Genomic DNA, 19,669 nt, shown 5'->3' on the forward strand with positions numbered 1-19,669 from the left:
TGGGGTCGCATAGAGTCGGACACGACTGAAGCGACTTAGCAGCATGCCCTGGCTCCAGAGGTCCTCTCATAGATGGTGGCTGGTTCCCTGGCTGGCTCCTGACCCATTTTGGCCACCCACCCACGGGCATGCCCTCTGCTTCAGCCTGGCTCCTTCCCAGAGGCCTTGCTTACTGTTCCCATGGGAGGTGTTTTCCTGAGGGCTGGGCCTAGCTTTCCCCTTTTGCCACTAAAATAAAATGGGGGCTCCCAGAGGACGAGGCCCAGGCTTTTTCTCCTCCCTACCAGACTAAGAACCTCCAGAGGACCAGGCTGGCTTCTACCTCCCCTCTTGGACTGAGGTTTTCCTGCAAATATGGCTTTTGTCTCTTCCCCTGAGTCCAGGGCCTGAGTCTCCCCTTCCTACTTTGGGATGGAGGCTTCCTTAGGACTGACTCAGGGTCTTCTTCCCAGCCCTTCCACCTGGCTGTTGATCTTCAGAATCTTCCACCCCGAATCCCCATTCTGTGCAGTCCTCCCCACAGAGGGGGATTCAGGGGTCTCCGGAGTCTCCCCCAGCTCTGGGACCCGGAGGTGGGGGGGACTTCCTCTGGCTCTGTGCTGGACACTTGGCTTGGTGCACAGGCCCTTCCTCTGAGACCAAGAGGCCCAGAGCGCCCACCGGGAGCTCCGCCTCTGACCTCACAAGGGCTGTCTCAGAACCCCGTCTCCACGGCACTGTTGGCAGGAGAAGGGGTGCTATTTTGGGCAGTGTGTCTGCACTTGGCTCGAGTGACGAGGGCCAAAGCCCTGCTCCACTGACCTCTTCCCTGGAGGAGCAGAGCGGAGCAGCACTCCGGTCACCCTGAGGAGGGCTGAGAGGCGGGCTCCGGCCGGGGACACAGGGACCGCAGAGCCCTAGCAGGGGCTGCAGCCAGAGCCCGAGACGGTCATGGAGGAAGCGGTCCAGGGGCTGCTGTGACTGAGCGGCCCCAAGGCAGGCAACTGGGAGCATAAGGCCCTGCAGCAGAGTGAGCTGGGTCCCAGGTAGGGCCGGGACAGGGGGCCTCCCCTCGGACTCAGGCTTCGGGGATGCCATTCCTGGGGACCACATGGTCACGGGGCGGCCCTGGGAATGGCTGGGGAAGGGACCCACCTGGGAGTTGAAGGCCTGGATATCTTCTGGTTTAGTGCTGAGTTGCTGCCTCATACAGGCACATCACACTTTCTTTCTTGGCTTCCTTACCTGTAAATTGACTGTTGGCAGGACCAGTGGTGGAGCAGAGATTGGGAGGATGCGTGGGGCTAGGCTGCCAGGAGGGCCTGGGATGGGAAACGAATAGAGACTGGCGACAGGGACCAGAGCGGGAGGAATGTGGATCAGAGTAGGGGGTGGATTCCTGGCTTTGCTGGGGTAGTTTCTCCTTCTGGAGCCCCTCCTGGGTCAAGGCTGAGGGTGTCTGCAGTCAGGGTGAGGTGCGGGAGCTTACATGGCAGTTGGAAGAAAGAGGGCAGGGAATAGGGAGCATGCAAGATGGGGAGGTCCAGGTTCACCTTCGTGCTGTAATTTTCAAGGAAAATGGGAATAAAAGGGGTGGGGGTCTTCAGGAAACGTGAGAGGGTAGACTTTGTTCTGAGGTGGGGATATGGACTAAGTGAATTTTCAGGACCTCACCCTATGTGGGGTGTATGTGTGTGCACGCACATGTGTGTGTGTGCCCATGTGTGTGTGTGTGTGTGTGTGTGTGCCCATGTGTGTGTGTGCAAGAAGGAGGCTAATGAGGCCCTGGAAAATCAGAGTTTAAGTCAGCAACAGGAGGGCTTGAGGTTAGACTGAAGGCAGTAATACCCGCCTGTGAGAGGGTGGAAATGCTGCAGGGAGCCTGTGGGCATCTCCATTGTCCAGAGCTAGGCTGCAGGCTTGGGAAGGTCAGGAGGACCTCAGCAGGGCCCTGGCCTGGGATGCCAGGGGTCCTGAGGCCAGCAGGGGTTGGGGTGGGGCTCCAGGGCCTCTCCCTATTGGCTGAAGCACACACACCCCTCCTCCCTCCCTGCCAGCTTGGCTGGGCTGGTGTGTTGGCACTGGCAGGAGCTGTCCCTCTGGCTTCTCCCTTGGGGAGACTGAGCTCTGATGGGAACGAGGGGCCAAGTTCTGCGGCCCCAGCCCCCGTGACCTCTCTTTGGCTTCACAGCATCTGAAAATCTCGAAGACAATATGACTCAGTCAGACAGGAAGAGGCGGTAAGCACCCCCACGTTCCCCTACCTCAGCCCTCCTATCCGGCACCCAACGCACCCCCAGGGCCCTCCTGACCCATCCTAGCTCCTCCCTCACGGCAGCTGATGCACCAAGACTCCCCCCTTCCCACCCCGCTCCAGCCGCGGGGCCCGGGAAAGGAGCCTCTCCCATCTGCCCCTCCCTCCTTGGCCTCCATGGAGCCAAGCATGGGCTGGGCCCTGGGGTGAGGGGAGGCTCAGAAAGACCCAGATGAGGGTCAAGGGGCTGGGCAGGGGGTTCCAGCTGCCCCTACGCAGGTTGTGCTGAACTGAACTGAACTCACTACTTCCCGCCCGCTCAGGCTCAGGTCTCTTTGAGGCGAAATGAAACCCAAAGTCCTTGGAATGGCTAAGGCCCAGCCTATTCAGTGCTTGTTACTCTCTGACCTTCCCCCATCCTACCCATCCACTCTCCCCTCCTTTTTCCCCTCCAAACGTGTTCAGAGTCCTTCAGTGACTGTCCGCTCTGCCTGAAACATTCTCCCCACAGTTTCCAGTGTGGCTTGCTCCCTCACCTCCTTCCTGTCTTCGCTCAAATGCCTCTTTTTCAATGAGGGGACCTGAATGCCCTGTTCCAAGTCCTTCCCTCTCCCTTTTCCCTGCTGTAGCTCCCGGTAGGTAGGTAGGACACATCAATACCACGCAAATATGCGTACTACTTGCTTCCTTTCCTTGCTGCCGGCCAGCTCCACACGAGCATGGGTGTCGGTCTTCTTGTGTGCTCCAGGATAGACAGAACGCATGGGTCGCCTCTGTGCTGATGACGTCACTGTGCCCACTCAAGACTCTCCCAGGGCTTTGGACCCTGTTTGCAAAGACCTTCTGTTGGCCCAGGCAGCTTAGCCCCAGTTGAGGACAGACTTCTTCCCACCACCCCCCTGCCTCCTGTGGTCTCAGCTCAGTCAAGGATCCCCGTCTCCCCCAGTGCTCCAGCCAGAAGTCACAGCCTTATCCTTACATATCTGTCCCCCACGCCTCACATCTAACCACCAATCTCCTAAAAAGTATAAGAGGTGCTCACTTCCACCTCCCTACACTCTCACAGCCACCACCTGCCCATTCTCCCCAAGTCTCTGCTGACCTGCCCTCCTCCCGCCCCCGGGGGCTGCTTGCTCTGAGGGAGTTACCCATCTCCTTACGGAAGAACCCATCCAAGGGCAGGGTTTACTTGTACCCCTCGTGCCTGACTCCTAAGTAGATGCTCAACAAACGTCTGTTAAATGGATGGATATGGGTTAGCAGCTTGAATGGGTGGCTTGAGGTTAGCTGAGCAGTTTGCAGCTGGTTGGTTGCTTAGATAATTAAATGAGTTGGCTAATAGGAGAACCAGTTAGTTGGTTAAGTTGCCAGGTTGATTAGTCAAAGGGTTGGTTGCTAAGTGGTCAGATATTTAGTTCCTTAATTAGCAAGGAACTAGGTAATGGGGCTGCCCAGAATGATCAATAACCCGCCTGCCAATGCAGGAGACATAAGAGGTGCGGGTTCAATTCCCTGGGTCAGGAAGATCCTCTGGAGGAGGGCGTGGCAACCCACTCCAGTATTCTTGCTTGGAGGATCCCCATGGACAGAGGAGTCTGGTGGTCTACAGTCTATAGGATCCCAAGAGTTGGACACGATTGAAGCAACTGAGCGTGCATGCATTTAGGTAGTTACCTGGTTGATGGTTGGTTTCTTGGTTTGTAGGCTAAGTTTTCTTCAACTCCCCTGCTGTGAGCTCTCTCATTTTTGCCCCTGGATGAAATGACCATCTCTGATTGGGTGACCTCCAAATGGGTATCTCTAAACCAGACCACGTTATCAGCAGGCTCCTTCCTGGTCACCTCCACTTAGCTGTCTCGTGGGCTCCTCAAATTGCTTCAGCACACCCAGAGGTGACTCCTCATCCTCTGCCTAGGCCTGCCGCTTCTCTCATGCACCTCACACACCATTGTGCTGCTCCAGCCAGAGCCGGGGCATCCAGGACTTCCCCCCTCTCCATCCTCCTCTCTAATGAGACACAAATCTGTTCATAGGACTGCCTTCCTCTGGCCACCTCCATGCACCTTCTTGGCTCTGGCTGCCATTATCATTCAGCCTGTCTGATTGCTCACACGTCCTCCACTCCTGCTCCCTCATTCCTGCCTCCAAGCAGGAGGCAGTGCTCCTGCCTAACTCCTCCACCCCAAGACCCTCTGGGGTCAGACTCCCTAGCATGGGCCATGCGGCCATCTGCCCTCTCTGCCCATCTCATGCCGCTTCGCCTCCTCTCTCTGCAGCCCGTCTTTGCAGAATTCCTCTACACTTCACACATTGTCATCGCTGCAAGCCTTTGTCCAAACTATGCCAGTGCCCAGGACTTTCCCCCACCTCCCTGATGCTCCTTCATCTGACCAGCCTTCTATTCTCGACCTAAATCTCCCTTCCTCTGGGAGAGCCTCCTACTCCCTCTGCTGGGTGATTTGCTTCCTCCCTGCCGCCCCATAGCATCCAGCGTTCACTTGTGGCAACACTCCTTGTTGTTGTTCAGCTGCTAAGTCGTGTCCAGCTCTTTGTGACCGCATGGACTGTAGCCCGCCAGGCTCCTCTGTCCTCCTTGCATTGCAACACTCCTTACACTGTAAGTAATTGCTTAGTAAATTGTTCATCTTTCTAAGAGCAGGGACCATGCCAATGTTCTTTACTACAGTCCCCAAACACATTGGAGAAGGAAATGGCAGCCCAGTCCCATGTTCCTGCCTGGAAAATCCCATGGATAGAAGACCCTGATGGGTAACAGTCCGTGGGGTTGCAGGGTTGGACGAGAGTGAGCGACTGAGCGTGCATGCGCTGAACACACTCTAGGCAGCCAGTGCATCTTTGGTTCATTGGTTTGTTGGTGGTTGTCACTTACTGAGTCCTGCTTGCTGTGTGACGAGGAGGAAGAGGCCAGGGTCCCAGGGCTCCCTTAGTGTCACTGACTTCCTACTTTGTCTGCCTTTCCTCTGCCTCTGTGTTACCTTCTGGGAGTTCCTCACTCCCAGAATATTTGTTTACTTATTCACTTTTGGTTGTGCTGGGTCTTCGTGGCTGCACAGGCTCTTCTCTAGTTGCAGCAAGCGGGGGGCTCCTCTCTAGTTGCGGTCTGTGGGCTTCTCCTGGTGCTGGCTTCTCTTGCTGCAAAGCATGGGCTCTGTGATACAAAGCCTTCAGTAGTTGCGGCTCCCAGGCTCTAGAGCACAGGTTCAGTAGCTATGACACATGGGCTTAGTTGCTCAGCGGCATGTGGGATCTTCCCGGACCAGGGATCGAACTCGTGTCTCCTGTATTGGCAGGTGGATTCTTTACCACTGAGCCACCAGGGAAGCCCCCAGGACTGTTCTTGAATTCCTGCAGCCTCAGGCTCTTCCTCAGCGCCAAGGAGGCCAGTCACAGGGGCACGGGGACTCCTATGGGATGCTGCATGGCAGCGGCAGGGGGTGGACGCACGTGGACTGACTGTTCGGGCAGCGCTACACCCTGCTCCGTGTGCTTAGTCCTGGGTTTGTTTCGTTTCCTTGAAGTAAGGACAGAAGAAGGACTAAGGTGGGTGAGAAATGAACTTGGGTTCTCAGCCAGAAACGTAGATTGTGCTTTATCCACGCCTGGCTTACATTTCTCACTCTCAGGGCTCACTCTTGGCTGCTGTGAGGCTGGGGAAAGTCAGGGAGCTGGGGCGGGGTGGGGGTGCTGTGGCGGTCCCCAGCAGGGTGAGGAACTCAAGGGATAGGCAACATGGGAGAGGAGAGGGTCACCAATCTGAACAAGCACTAAGGCTGCAAGCAGGTATCTCTTCCTCCTCCTTCAGAGCCTCCAGGCTGTCTCCGTCCCCAGACTCAAGTCTTATCCCCCCAGCCCCAAAAGAAGATAGAGCCCCTAACTCACTCTTTCATTTGTCCATCCAATCATCCATTTACTGAACAAATGTTTATCAACGTTCTACCATGTGTCAGGCACTGTGGGAGTGCTGGGCATCCAGGGGAGAGCAACAGGCCTGCTGCGGCTCATGGGGTCGCAAAGTGTCGGACGTGACTGAGCAACTCAACTGAACTGACCTGAACAGGCGAAGTCTCAGTTTTCATTCATTGGCGTGTACTCTGCACATCTACTACGTGCCCGGCACCATGCTGGACACTGAGAATACACTGGGGAGTAAGACACAGCCCATCTTTTCCTCCCTCCTTCCCTTTCATTGGTTCATTCATTCACTCACTCATCCACTCACAAGCGCCTTTTCACGCCGACCTTGCCACAGAGCTTGGTGTACTTAGCCGTCCCTGTCTCTGACAGAACCTGCTGTGTGCTTCGGGCCTCGGTGCTGTTCAGAGAGCCTGGGAGCCAACTCTGCCACACCCCGTGCTGTTTGCAGAGCCTCGCAGTTGCCAGATCTTGCTTGATGCCTTACCTGTGTCCCCAGAGCTCTGGCCCCAGCAAACAGGCAGACAGGCAGGCAGGCAGGCAGGCAGGCAGGCAGACAGCTGAGCTCTACTCTCCCGCCTGCTCTCTCCCATCTGCTTCTCCCCCAAGGCTCTTTGGCACCATGGACAGCACTTACAGGCCCCCCATCTGCCCCCTCTGCACCCTCACCTCATGGGTGCACATTCCCTATGGTCCAATGGTCCAGTCTCTGGCAGGAAGAAGAGGGGCGTGACTTGGCTGTCCAACCCCAGTCCCTCCTCACGTCCCTGGGCTCTCATGTGCCTCTGACCCCCGAGGTATCAGCTGCCCTGGGCAAGAGCAGGCGTGTGTGGAGAGGCCACTGAGTTACCCATTAACTCAGTCGTGACAATAAGTGCACCTGATCTCATTTCTGCCCATGGGCTCCTCCGGCTGCTGCTTCAGGTCCACCCGCATGCCCAAGATGTTCTCGAGACCTACAGCAAAGGTGCAAGTCATATGGCAGAACGAGTTAGTTCGAGAGTTCCTGGCGGAGTTCATCAGCACGTTTGTCATGATGGTGAGTGGGCGGGGGGTGCAGGGTGAGCAGACTCTGAGGAAGGGATCTCAGGGAAGTGGGGCCTCAGAAAGGTGGGGCTCCGTAAGGGCAACCCATGACCCGATCCCCACGTCTGGGCCCTGGGTCACACTGTCCCTTCCCCAGCCTCTGAGGGAGAAGTATAGGAAAACAAGGGCTTGTCTTTCTCACCAAGTCTTTTTGGGAAAGAAGGGGCTCACAATATGTGGGGCGACATGAAATCCTGAGTTACAGGTGGGTGGGTGCATTGTGGGCATGACTGGGAGTGAGGAGAAGGGAAACAGTAAAGAGATTGGAGAGGATGTGGAGGCTCTGAGAATTAATCCTGAGGGTGATGGGGAGACACTGAAGGCTTCCCAGGAGGGGAGTGATATGACCAGATGTGGGTTTTAGGAAGAAATTCTGGGCTCCGTGTGGAGCCTAAGCAGAGTGGGCAATGCTGGCGGGAGGGGAGCCCAAGAAGAAGCTGTTGGGATGGCCTAGGACAGAGAGAGAGGCCCAGGGATTAGTCCAGGGTCAGTCTGGTCCAGGGATGGAGAAGAAAGCACATATCCGGGGGAGTTAGAGAAGACGGGCAGACGGACAAAGGAGACGGCAAGCAACAGGTGTGCGGTAAATGCTGAGGGGGCCATTTCAGCCCAAGGTTGGCTTTCCTGCGATCAGGTGAGCTCCTGGGGGTGGGGGGAATCTCAGGGGTGGGGGTGGCCGGGTATAGAGGCCTGGAACTCTGCAGTGTGGTCTGGGCTGACATAAACAGTTAGACTTCATCAGAACATGAATAGTGGTTATAAAATGTGTACGATGAGAACATATACAAAGAAAAAGGAACTGAGTTGAGGACAGAACCTGAAGAATGAAGAGGCGCACACAGAAGGAAATGGGTGCCCAGTGGGGTGGGAGGAGAAGGTGGGGGGAGGCCAGGTCACAGAAGAAGGGGGAGCAGTCAGCAGTGCGGGGGGCTGTGGACAGCCCGGAGTAGTGAGAGCCGACAGCTTCCTGTAGGGTATGGCAACCTGGGAGGTCCTGGGGGACCTGGGGAGGGCTCTCTAAGGGGACCACAGGGGAGAATCCAGATGCAAGTGGGATGTGGGGTTTCTCGGGCACCCCCTGTCCTGTCTCAGCCCAGCCACTCACCCATCCAGCCTCTGCCTGAAGCTGTGGACACTCTTGTTTGTACCTTATGAAGACCTGGGTCTGTGACAAGGAGGGTTAGCCTCTGGGGAGGGGGACAATGGCTTCAGGGGCACAACAGAGGTGGCGGTGGGGGGAGGTGAGAGGATGAGTGTGTGTGTAAGTGTGAGTGTCTGTTCACTGAGTCACAGTGTCGGAGAGACAGGGGGACCCACGCTGCCCAGGGGACTCTGGACACCTGGGTTCTTATCCTGATCATTCTGCCACTGAGTCATCAGCTGGCCTTGGGCAGGTCTCTCTGTGTTCAGAGCCTGTCTTCTCAGACATTATTGCTGTTGTTTGGTCGCTCAGTTGTGCCTGACTCTTTGCGACCCATGGACTGCAGCACACCAGGTTTCCCTGGCCTTCACCATCTCCCAGAGTTTGCTCAAACCCATGTCCATTGCATCAGTGATGCCATCCAACCATCTCATCCTCTGTTGCCCCTTTCTCCTCCTGCCTTCCACATGCTCATTCCCAGCATTAGGATCGCTTCCAGTGAGTCAGCTCTTCTCATCAGGGGGCCAAAATACTGGAGCTTCAGCTTCAGCATCAGTCCTTCCCATGAATATTCAGGGTTGATTTCCTTTAGGATTGACTGGCTTGATGTCTGATCTGGCCCCAGATATTATTAACAGTGTGAAACTGGGCCTCCACGGGCTTTGGAGCTGGGTCTGAATGCTGGCTCTGCTGTCTTCTAGCTGTATGATCTTTCATAAATATCTTAACTGTTCAGAACTTGAGCTTTCTCACTGGTGAGTGCGATGCTAATATTGAGCTGGCTGACTTGTGTGAAGAAGGTTTGGAGCCGGAAACTCAGCACGCATGTGGCTCATATGCGTTGGTTGATTCTCAAGCTGACAAACTCTCTCAGCTCCCCTCCCCTCCCTGCTTCCCGCCGTCTCCCTCTCCTCCATTACCTGCCCTCCTGAGCCATGAAGACAGCATCTGGACCCCCTCTTGCCTTAATCCAGGGCAAAGTAATTATTTGCTGACAAGACATTCTAGCCCCATGAGGGTTGTTAGACCTTGGCACTGTGGAGGTGGGAGGGTGCCTCCTGGGAGAGCTCCTAGGGAAAGCAGGCACCACCCACATGCATTCCTGCCTGCCCACTGCCCATGTTGGCGGTTCTCCTCCCTTTATTGAGGTGGTTATTGAGCACCTACTGCATATCAGGCACTATAATGCTAGGCCCTCCTGTTCAGTTTCTTCCCAAATCCTTATAACAGCCCTATAAGGGCGACGCTATTATTATCTCCATTTCACAGATGGGGAAACCGAGGCTTTGTGAGACAAAGTCACTTGTCCAAGGTCACATTTTAAGTTAAGAGTAAATCCAGTCTAGCCTAATATCCTGGCCTTGACCCTTGATCTCCATGCTCTATCCCTTACCTTAGCCGGATTTCTAACTCTCTCCCAGCCGAGAGAAGGCCCTCAGGTTCAGGCTTTGGAAAGTTTAAGACCCCTCTCCAGGCCTTGGTTTTCCCTGGGAGCAGAAACATTTGCCACTCAGTTGCCGTGAGGACTGAAGGGAAGTAACGTGTAAAAGAACTTTGTGAGATTTAAGCTCACAGGGGACATTATGTTGTTGTTATTTTTAGGTGTCAGGCCTCTGCCAAGAAGTGGGGGCTTTCTCAGGTGATAGGAAGCTGAATGAGTCATCAGCATGAAGGTTTCGCCAGAAAAGCTAGAGTGAACTTGGGCCCCATTTATTGCAGCAACATGAAGGAAGCAGACTGTTCCACTCCGTTCCACTCTTTAGCCTCCGGGGGTGTTATCCTCCAGGCTGGGCCTGTGGCTATTGGAGGCACCTGGACAGGCTGGGCCACATTCACTGGCCAGGGAGGGGAGGAGCTGGGCTATCAGCGTCCTGGAAAGCCAGCTGGGGTTGTGAGCAATAGGGCAGTGCCTGCAAAACTCACGTTGTCGGGGCCTGAGAGAGTCACCGAGGCGGGTGGGGACTGGCTAACGGCAGAGTGCTGACCCGCGTGAGGACGTGGCTGCCACCACTCTGGCTGACTGTCGCCACATCACCTGGAATACAGGCTGCTGTTGACAGAGATTCTGATTTTGCAGGAGAAGCTGAACCTTCTGTGCATCAAAATCAAGTTAATCAAACAAAACGTGTGCTAAACAGACGAGGTCCAGGGGCTGCCAGTCGGCAACCTTGACACACGTGGGGTTTATTCACTCATTCATTGTTTTTAGTAAACGGTTTTGAGCTCCTACTTGGAAATGGGGACCTTGCTGTTCAAACCCTCCATGCCTGCTCCAGTCCCGGCATCTCTACCCCGAATCTGTCAGCCTGGCCTGGCCTCGCTCCCCACGCCCATGCCCCCTCTGCCTGTCCTCTCCTCCTCACCCCACCCTTGGCCCTAAGCCGGCCTGTGTCTGGGCTCCCCTGCACCTGTCCTGGGGCTCCTGCGGGACCCAGCAGGCCCTGCTCAGAGGCCTCTCCCCTCCCCTATCCAGGCTAGTGCACTGGTTCTCAGCCTGTCCCGAATCTCACCGGCCACTTGTCATCAGCAAATGGCTTGGTCTCCAGGCTGACAGAGACGGCCAGGTGTGCCACCTCCTTCCCGGGTGTGTCTGGCTCCTCGCCCATCAGACCTCCCCTCCCCGCACCCACAAATGCCCCCTCCCCCAGGCAGGAGTCTCCACTCCTATTCATCCCCCCACCCCAGGCTCCTCAGGCACTTGGCTTCTTCTTTTCTCTCTTCTGTATATCCAGCCCCTCCCTCTCTCGACCTTAGCACACTCAAGACTCCCTCCCTAAAACAGCAGAACAGAGAACACTCCTCCCTTCTCTCTGCGAGGCCCTTCATTTATCACACTTGGTCCCCCTCCCTTCCCAGGCAAGTTCTCAAAGAGATGTCTCCACTGGTCCTTTCAACTCTTCCTCACCAGCTCCTCCCCTCCCGCTCTCTGGACCTGACTTCTGACCCCACGCCCTGATGAGACAGTGTTCCCCACTTACTCAAGAACCCTGGGTTGTCACATCCAATGGGATGCTTTCCAGGCCTTCTCACGCTTGACCCAGAGACAGCACGTGATCATGTGGGCCATACCCTCCTTGGGAAACTCTGCTTCTCTCTGGGGTACAGGGCACATTCTCTCTTTGTTCTTCCATTTCTTTCTTTATTTTTTAAATTTATTAATTTTTGGTTGTGCTGGGTCTTTGCTGCTGTGTGTGGGCTTTCTCTAGCTGTGAACAGGCTTCTCATTGGGAGACTTCTCTTGTTGCACATTGTGGTCTCTAGGCGCTTGGACTTCAGTAACTGCAGCAAACGGGCTCAGTAGCTGTGGGGCACAGGCTTAGTTGCCCCAAGGCATGTGGAATCTTCCTGGACCAGGGATCGAACCCCTGTCCCCTGCATTGGCAGGTGGATTCCTATCCACTGTGCCACCAGGGAAGTCTTGTTCTTCCATTTCAACGGCAGCTCTGGCTGGGGTTTCTAACGCCCACCCCTGAGGGCTGACGTTCAGCCCTTGGTTCACCCTCTCCCGGGGGTCTTCATATCCTCCCTGATGTCTTCAACTGACGTCCACAATTCTTCAGGTATTTCTTTTTTCACAAACTCCAGAACTCTTCAAGGGAAATACAATATGAGCCACATATGTAATGTAAAATTTTTCTAGTAGCCACATTAAAAAGGTAAAAAGTGACAGGTGAAATTAGTTTTTAATAGTTACTGTATTTAACCCACATGTCCATAATGTTACCAATTCAACATGTAATCAATATACAATTATTTAAGATTTATATTTTCTTTTTCCTCCTAAGCCTTTGAAATCTGCTGTGTACCTTACACTTACAGATCTCAGTTCAAGTACATAATGGCCAAGTGTGGCTTATAGCCATCATATTGGATGATAGATCTAGACTCTGATTTCCAGCAGTCTGGACATCTAGAGGTCTCTCAAAGACAACACATCCAAAACAGAGTATTCAGAGGAGATGCCATCTGAATGTGGCCTTAGAGTATCAGTTTTTCAGGATCTAGGATCAGGTATTCCAGAGGGAGGGCGTGACCTATGCAAAACACCGAGGCATGAGAAAGCAGGCATGAAGGGAGCAGTCCAGTTGTTTCCTCTGAGACTGGCATAGGCAACTGCCTAGATTCGAAACTGGCTTACTGTGTGCAAGATGTGCACTTAGTTTTTTTTTGGCTTTATTTTGTTTCTAAAAGATTTATTTATTTATTTATTATTTTTGGCGCGCTGAATCCCGATTGCTTTGTCTTGTTGAGGCAAGCAATGTATTCTCGTTGTGGAGCAGACTCTAGGGCACATGGGCTTTGGTAGTTGCTGTGTGTGGGCTCAGTAGCTGTTGCACATGGGCTTAGTTGCTCTGAAGCATGTGGGATATTCCCAACCCAGGGATCGAACCCCTGTCCCCTGCATTGGCAGGTGGATTCCTAACCACTAGACCACCAGGGAAGCCCCAAGATGTATATTTGAGACAAGCCACTCAACTTCTCTAAACCTCTGGTTTCTCATCTGTCAAATGGGGAGGATAATAATACCTAATGAGTAAACAGGTTTAAGGGTTAAAAGAGGTGAGAGGTAGAACTTGCTTACCAGTGCCTGGCACATAGTGAGTGCTCAATAAATATTTATTCTTTTTTTCTTTATTTTTGGCCCACCACGTGACATGTGGGACCTTAGTTCTCTGACCAAGGATGGAACCCACACCCCCTGCAATGGAAGTGTGGAGTCTTAACCACTGGACAGCCAAGGAAGCCCAAATGGTTATTATTTTTAATAGTAGTAATGTTATTTGACTTCCCAGGTGGCACAGTGGTAAAGAATCTGCCTGCCAATGCAAGAGGCGCAAGAGACGCACATTCAGTCCCTGGATAGGGAAAATCCCCTGGAGGAGGAAATGGCAACTTGCTCCAGTATTTTTGCCTGAAAAATTCCATGGACAGAGGAGCCTGGTGGGCTATGGTTCCTGGGGTTGCAAAGAATTGGACATCACTGAGTGACTGAGCACACATATAATGCTATTATTGGTAACACTAGTGTTCAACATAGAGAATACTAGACCCGATATGAAACTGAGAGGCAGAAGGCATGAAAATCAAGGATCTTAAATGGTGACTTACTGAGTTTGGACTTTATCCTAGAAATGGAAGGGAGCCAGGAATGTTTGGACCAAAGGTAGACAGACATGGTCAGATTTTTGTGTTAGGTCACTCTGGCTGCAAGGAGACTGGGTAAGATCTGGGGAGAATATAACCAGAGCTGACCATGTGCGATGGAGAACATACAAGTTTCTGGCTTGGCCAAATGGGATGGGGGAACATGGAATGAAGATCACATTTTCTGAGAGATGGTGAGCTTTAGAGCTGGAGGTGCCTGTGGAACACCCTGGAGACTTCTCGGAGGTATTTGGAAAAAGAGATCTGGCTCCCAAGTGCAGATTTTGGGAATTAGTCCATCAGGCGTATCTGAAGCTGGTAAGAAAACCCAGGAGTGACTGAGGTGAGTTATGAAAAAGGCCAGGGATAGAACACAGGGATCATCTGTATTTATGAGGCAGGTGAAAGAAGAAGAATGTGGGAAGGAACTGTGGAGAGGGAAAGGCTATAGAGAAAAGAGGGAAACCAGGAGAGAGACATGTCGGGGAAGCCAATGAAGAGGTCCTTCTGGAAGCAGAGTGGTGAGGAGAGTGAAAGTCAGCACAGTCAAGTGAGACGATGCCTGAAGGGACCACCGGGAAATGCAGAGGCTGGAGCCCTCGGACAAGGGAACTGGTGTCTGTGACGCGGGATGCAGAAGCCAGACTGGGAGGGGGACAGGGGAAGGGGCAAAGCACCTGAGATGGTTGGATGGCATCACTGACTCAATGGACGTGAGTATGAGTCAACTCCGGGAGATGGTGAAGGCCAGGGAGGCCTGGTGGCTGCAGTCGACGGGGTTGCAAAGAGTTGGACATGACTTAGCAACTAAACTGAAGCTGAGCGGGTCCTTCCTGGAGCCTGACTGACATGGGAGGAGGCATCCAGGAGTCCACAGCTGGACAGGGAGGCTAGGATGAGTTGGAAGCTCTACTTTAAGGAAGGAGGAGACCCAAGTCTGTGGGAGCCAGTCAAGGGGAGGGTAGAAGATACAGGCAAGAGGGAGGAAGGCCTCTGCAGAAGGAGAGAGAGGAGGGCACAGCAGCCAGAGCTGGAGGGGAAGGCAGTACAGACGCAGTGGGAGGGGGTGTTAGTGGCTAGGGGGAGCTTGAGTAAAGGCCTCCTTTTAGGTCTCTAACCTCCCTGAGAAGGGGCTCAGTGGGGAGACTCATCTGATGAGATCTGGTGGTTGGGGATGGGTGAGAAGTTCAGAGGTGACGCCTGAGGGTGGGCTTCCAGGGCTGATGCGTGTGGAGGTGGTGAGGGTTGGTGGTGGGTCCTGACAGAGCCCAGAAGGAAGTCTGCGGAGTCCCTGAAGAAATTTCCTTTGGACTACGCTGATGAGCTAGAAGCTCTGAGGGGTCCAATCCACACCAGCCCTGTCCTCCTGGAAGCCCTTCAGGTGGACTTGGGGTCTAGGCACCTGGCAAGGCCCGTGGGAGCCTGAATCTCCCTGCTCACCCGGCTCCTTCTCTAGCACGCACCCAGCTCCCACTGGTCAGTCGTGACAGGCCTTGGCGGGGGCAACGGGACGAGGTCACGAGGAGGCGTGTCTCTGGAGGAGGAGGGCACTGCAGAAGGGGGTACCCAAGGGCAGTGCAGGGAGACCTAGCGCGTGGAGGCGTGGAGCCCCAGCTGAGGCTGGGCTGCCTGGGTGGGCGGCCCCCTCAGAGGCCCTCTCCCACAGGTGTTTGGCCTCGGCTCCGTGGCCCACATGGTTCTAGGAGGTAAAATGGGGAGCTACCTCGCTGTCAATTTGGGTTTTGGCTTCGGAGTCACCATGGGCGTGTACATGGCGGGGAACATCTCTGGTGAGTAGACTGGGCCCCAACCGACAAGCCCGGCCAGGTGTCCCCCGTGGGGTCCTCCGGCCCCCGTCCAGCCAGCCCCTTCTCCAAGTCAGCTGGTGCCTTGCCCTCACGGGCCGCTTTCCTCTGCCCAGACGCTTCATGAGCCCCCTTGACCCACCATTTTTACAAGCTGGGTTCTCTCAGGCAAGCGACTGAACTCTCCACCCATTGCTTTGCTTCATGGGGAGATGGAGACAGTGGTTTCTGCCTCGCAGGGTCCCTGTGAGGACTGAGTGAGCCCCCTTCACAGACGCTCGCTATTCTCATCGCTGTTGCCGTTGCTCTCGGTGTTACTGATGGCTGTTTGTTTCTTTGCCGACACCCTCGGCCGTCCCTGCAGGGGCCCACATGAACGCGGCCTTGACCTTCACCAGCTGTGCGCTAGGCCGCATGTCCTGGAGGAGGTTTCCCGTGTACGTTCTGGGCCAGTTCCTCGGCTCCTTCATGGCGGCGGCCACCATCTACGGCCTCTTCTACAGTGAGTGTCCTGCCCCGGGCGGCCCACCTCTGGCCTCGGCCTCCTCCCCTGAAATGTGGGCAGCTCCGAGCGCGTCCTCGCCTGTGAAAGCGCTGGGATAGAAGAGTCTCGGAGGCGCTCCCTGCGCTCCATCCTACCGCCTCATCTCTGGGACAGCGGCGGGGTTCGGTTGGGGGCGGGGGGGCAGGTTCACACTCAGTCTGTATTCCCACAGCCGCTATTATCGACTTCTCGGGGGGAAAGCTGACGGTGACTGGCCCGACAGCCACTGCTAACATCTTTGCCACCTACCTTCCTGACCACATGACACTGTGGAGGGGCTTCCTGGATGAGGTCAGTGGTACAGGCACAGGTAGCCCTCCTCCGGCTCTCCTCCACTCAAGAAGGGGCCAGCAGGCAGCCCCCTGTGGTGGAGCGGGCAAGAACCCTGGATGGGACAATACAGAGTCACGGCTCTGCCAGGGGTGGGGGCTGGGGGCACTGCTGAGGCCCTTGGGCTTGGCCGGGGGCCCCAGGTGCTGCCACGGTGCCTCTCCCCAGATGGTGGTAACTGGGATGCTTCAGCTGTGTCTCTTAGCCATCACAGAGAAGGGGAACAACCCAACGCTAGAGGGGACGCAGGCCATTGTGATCGGCATCCTCGTTGTCATCATCGGAATATCCCTGGGCATGAACTCGGGATATGCCATCAACCCATCCCGGGACCTGCCTCCCCGCTTCTTCACCTTCCTTGCTGGCTGGGGCTCACAGGTCTTCAGGTACTGCGTGGTCCAGCCCACTCCTGGGAGTTTCCTGTGGATTCCCTGCATGCAGAGGGTGGAACAGCCCAGGAGCGTCCTGCAGATCCGCCCCCTCCAGGCAGCGGCCTGGGAGGCAGGATTGGGTCCTGACCTTCCTCCAGACCCTGCTCCTGGACTGAATGTCAGCCCTGCCCCAGACCCGCTGCTGTCCCTGAATCAGGCTGAAGCTGATCAGTGCCCCAGGCTCAGGGCTGACTCCCGGGCTAGGGTGGGGCTTCCTCCTCTACTCTCCAGCCCCCACCACCCCTCCCCGCGTCGTGGCCTGAGGTAGACGCAGGTGCCATGCTGGGTGCTGGCCCCCTAAGCAGGCCTCTGCCTTCTGCCTGCAGCGCCAGGGACTGGTGGTGGGTGCCAGTAGTGGCACCGCCCCTGGGTGCCTACTGCGGGGCCATGATGTACGCGATCTTCATCGGTTTCAACAAACGACAGGAGCCCCAGGTCCTGGAGAATCCCAAGATGTCTGAAGACTGCAGAATATCTGTGTTGCCCAAGACCGTGTCTCACCAGCACGGGGTCTCTTCCCTCACCCCTGTCTCTGTGTACCCCGAAGACAGACCCTCAGTCTTGCACCACCCTTAAGTGACTCCATCCGCCTAGAGCCCCTCTAAGACTATTTGTGAGCCTACATCCACCCCAATAAAGAAAGCCTTGTCCCACAGTGGCAACCCCGCTTCTTGGGGGCCTCCTGTGGTGGGGCTTACCTCCTGGGTTCTCCCAGGAGCTCCCGGATTATGCTTGTAGAGCATATGCCGAGGCTGAGCACAGAACTGAGTGGCCTCCGACTCCTGCCGGCCCTGGGAGCTGGGTGGCCCCCAGGGAGCAAGTGGAAGGGCCGATCAGTGGCCTCAGTAAAGACAGGACCAGATTAGACGACCCCGGACATGGAAGGGTGTGCTGCCAGGCACAGGGCAGGGAGGGGATGGCATGGGAGAGGGATTCCACCTGGCAGGTGGGGGTCAGCCCTGGAGGAACCGTGAGCTGCCCTGGGATATCTGGACTCTCCTTCAGTCCTGGCCAGTCCTTGGACCAGGCAGGCCAAGGTCCCAGTGTGTGGATCAGAGTTTCTCAACATTTTTTCCCCTTATTCTCCCCTCCTTAGGAGCCTTCTAGGATTTTTTTTCCCCTTAATCACATGATATTTTAATACCACAGATATACTGCATATCTGTTTGTGTACTGTACATATATCTTTGCTTTATACAAAAAAAGTAAGGTTTTAAAAAATCTCTCCCTTTCAAGGATCCAATTTTTTCACCCATGGGAGCATAATCACCCCACCCTTGAAAATGCCTGAAGCAGACTGAGAGGAGGTAAGAGACAGGCTCTGCCTTCTTCATGGGGGCAGAGCTCTCCCACCGTGGAGAATCCCAGAGCCGGAAAGGAAGAAGCAGAGAGGAAAATCCTGTCAAAAGGCAGGGGACAGGAAATGGTCTCATGAGGTTCCGGGGAACAGGTCCACCGATCCCAGGCCGGGAGGATCAACCTGCTTCTGGGACTCAGAAGGCAGCCTCACCCATGGCTTCTGTCCCTGCTTCTGCTTTTAGCCTTTCAGCAGCCACTGAGCACCTCCCGGGTACAGGCTCTGCGGGTGAGGTTGGGTCTCTGTCTTCAAGGAGCACAGCCCCTACTAGGGACAGGTGATCACGAGAAAAGAGAGCAGGGGTGAAGAAGGGGCTGCGTGCAGGGCTCAGAGGGGGCTCACAGCTCAGTCCTGAGCTGAGGCCACAGATGGCTTCCTAGAGGACAAGACAGAGCAAAGGTGAGGGTGGTCCTTTCTGGGGCTGGATGCCGAACTTCAGGGTTTGAGGAGACAGGGCGGGGGAGGTGGGTAGAGGACGCTGGTTTTCCTTCTGGAGCTGAGGACCTGGTGAGATGAGGTTTAGAAAGCCCACCTGAGCTGCAGTGTGCAGGATGCTGGAAAAGGGGGAGACTGGGGTCTGTAAGGAAGTGTGGGGCGAGGCTGCTACAGGAGGGGCGATGGGGCAGCTCACAGGTCAGCACTGGAGGGTGGAGAGAAGAGAAAGGATTCTCCTGACACCAAGGAGGTAAAAGCCTCAGGCTAGGCTCAGACTGGAGGGAGGAGTGGGTGAGGACGGGCCAGGGGCCAGGGCTGCCTTCCAGTTTCTGGTTTGGGCCAGGGTGTTGGAGGTGTCCCCACTGAACATGGAGAATGGGAAAGGCATTGATTTGAAGAGGAAGATGAAAATTTACACTGGAGACACATCGACTTTGAGTTGCCCATGGGACTTGGACAATAGGTGTGTAGTCCTGGGCAAGTTATTCTGCCGTGCCGGGCCTTGGTTTTCTCATTTGTAAAGTTGGTCTAATGCTATCAAAATACCTACCATTTGTGTTGATGTGAATATTAGATGAAACAAAACATGTACCGTGCTGAGGATGGTGCCTGGCACAGAGTCAGTGCTCAATAAATGATTATGCCTTTCGTGTGGTCTGGAGCTCAGAAGAGTTGAAGTAGAGCCTGGGGAAATGGGCTGTGTGGACAGAGCTGGGGCAGAAGAAGGGGGAAGGAAGGGCCATCAAGCAGGGTCCTGGGGAGGCGGAATGGGCCTCTCAAGAGGCTCAGCTGACGAGGGGCACAAGGTCAGGGGACACTGGAAACACCCCAGATGTCCATCAACAAGGGACACACTTACATTGCAGTCCAGTCACATAGGGCAGATTAGAACACATCAGTGAAAAGTGAGGTACAAGAGCTACCTGTAATGACACGGAGAAAGTGTGCAGGCATAAAGAGTGATGTCGTACATTATACCATTAAAAACAAGCAAACAGCAATATATTCTTTGGGTGCACATATGCGATAAAACTCCCAGGTTCGATCCCTGGGTTGGGAAGGTCCACCAGAGAAGGAAATGGCAATCCACTCCAGTGTTCTTGCCTGGAGAATCCCATGAACAGAAAACCCGGGTGGGCTACAGTCTATGGGATCTCAAAGAGTCAGACACAACTGAGTGAGTGAGCATGCACGCGTGTGATGAAACTACTTTTTAAAAAAAGAAGAAA

The 19,669-nt window shown here is 54.9% G+C and overlaps 1 protein-coding gene across 1 annotated transcript; it reads left to right on the forward strand.

Annotated features, from left to right (window-relative positions):
• The first annotated feature begins 707 nt into the window (after positions 1 to 707).
• Positions 708 to 19,088, forward strand: AQP7 (aquaporin 7). Its single transcript, XM_020905121.2, is given in 9 exon segments — positions 708 to 1,025; positions 2,171 to 2,219; positions 7,091 to 7,205; positions 15,205 to 15,328; positions 15,708 to 15,845; positions 16,060 to 16,178; positions 16,386 to 16,603; positions 16,975 to 17,207; positions 17,210 to 19,088. Coding segments are annotated over 8 exon segments (1,017 nt in total). The 5' UTR covers positions 708 to 1,025; positions 2,171 to 2,193; the 3' UTR covers positions 17,254 to 19,088.
• Positions 19,089 to 19,669: the final 581 nt, after the last annotated feature.

This window comes from Odocoileus virginianus, chromosome 31, assembly GCF_023699985.2.
Source record: "Odocoileus virginianus isolate 20LAN1187 ecotype Illinois chromosome 31, Ovbor_1.2, whole genome shotgun sequence".
In the NCBI taxonomy this organism is placed as follows: domain Eukaryota; kingdom Metazoa; phylum Chordata; class Mammalia; order Artiodactyla; family Cervidae; genus Odocoileus; species Odocoileus virginianus.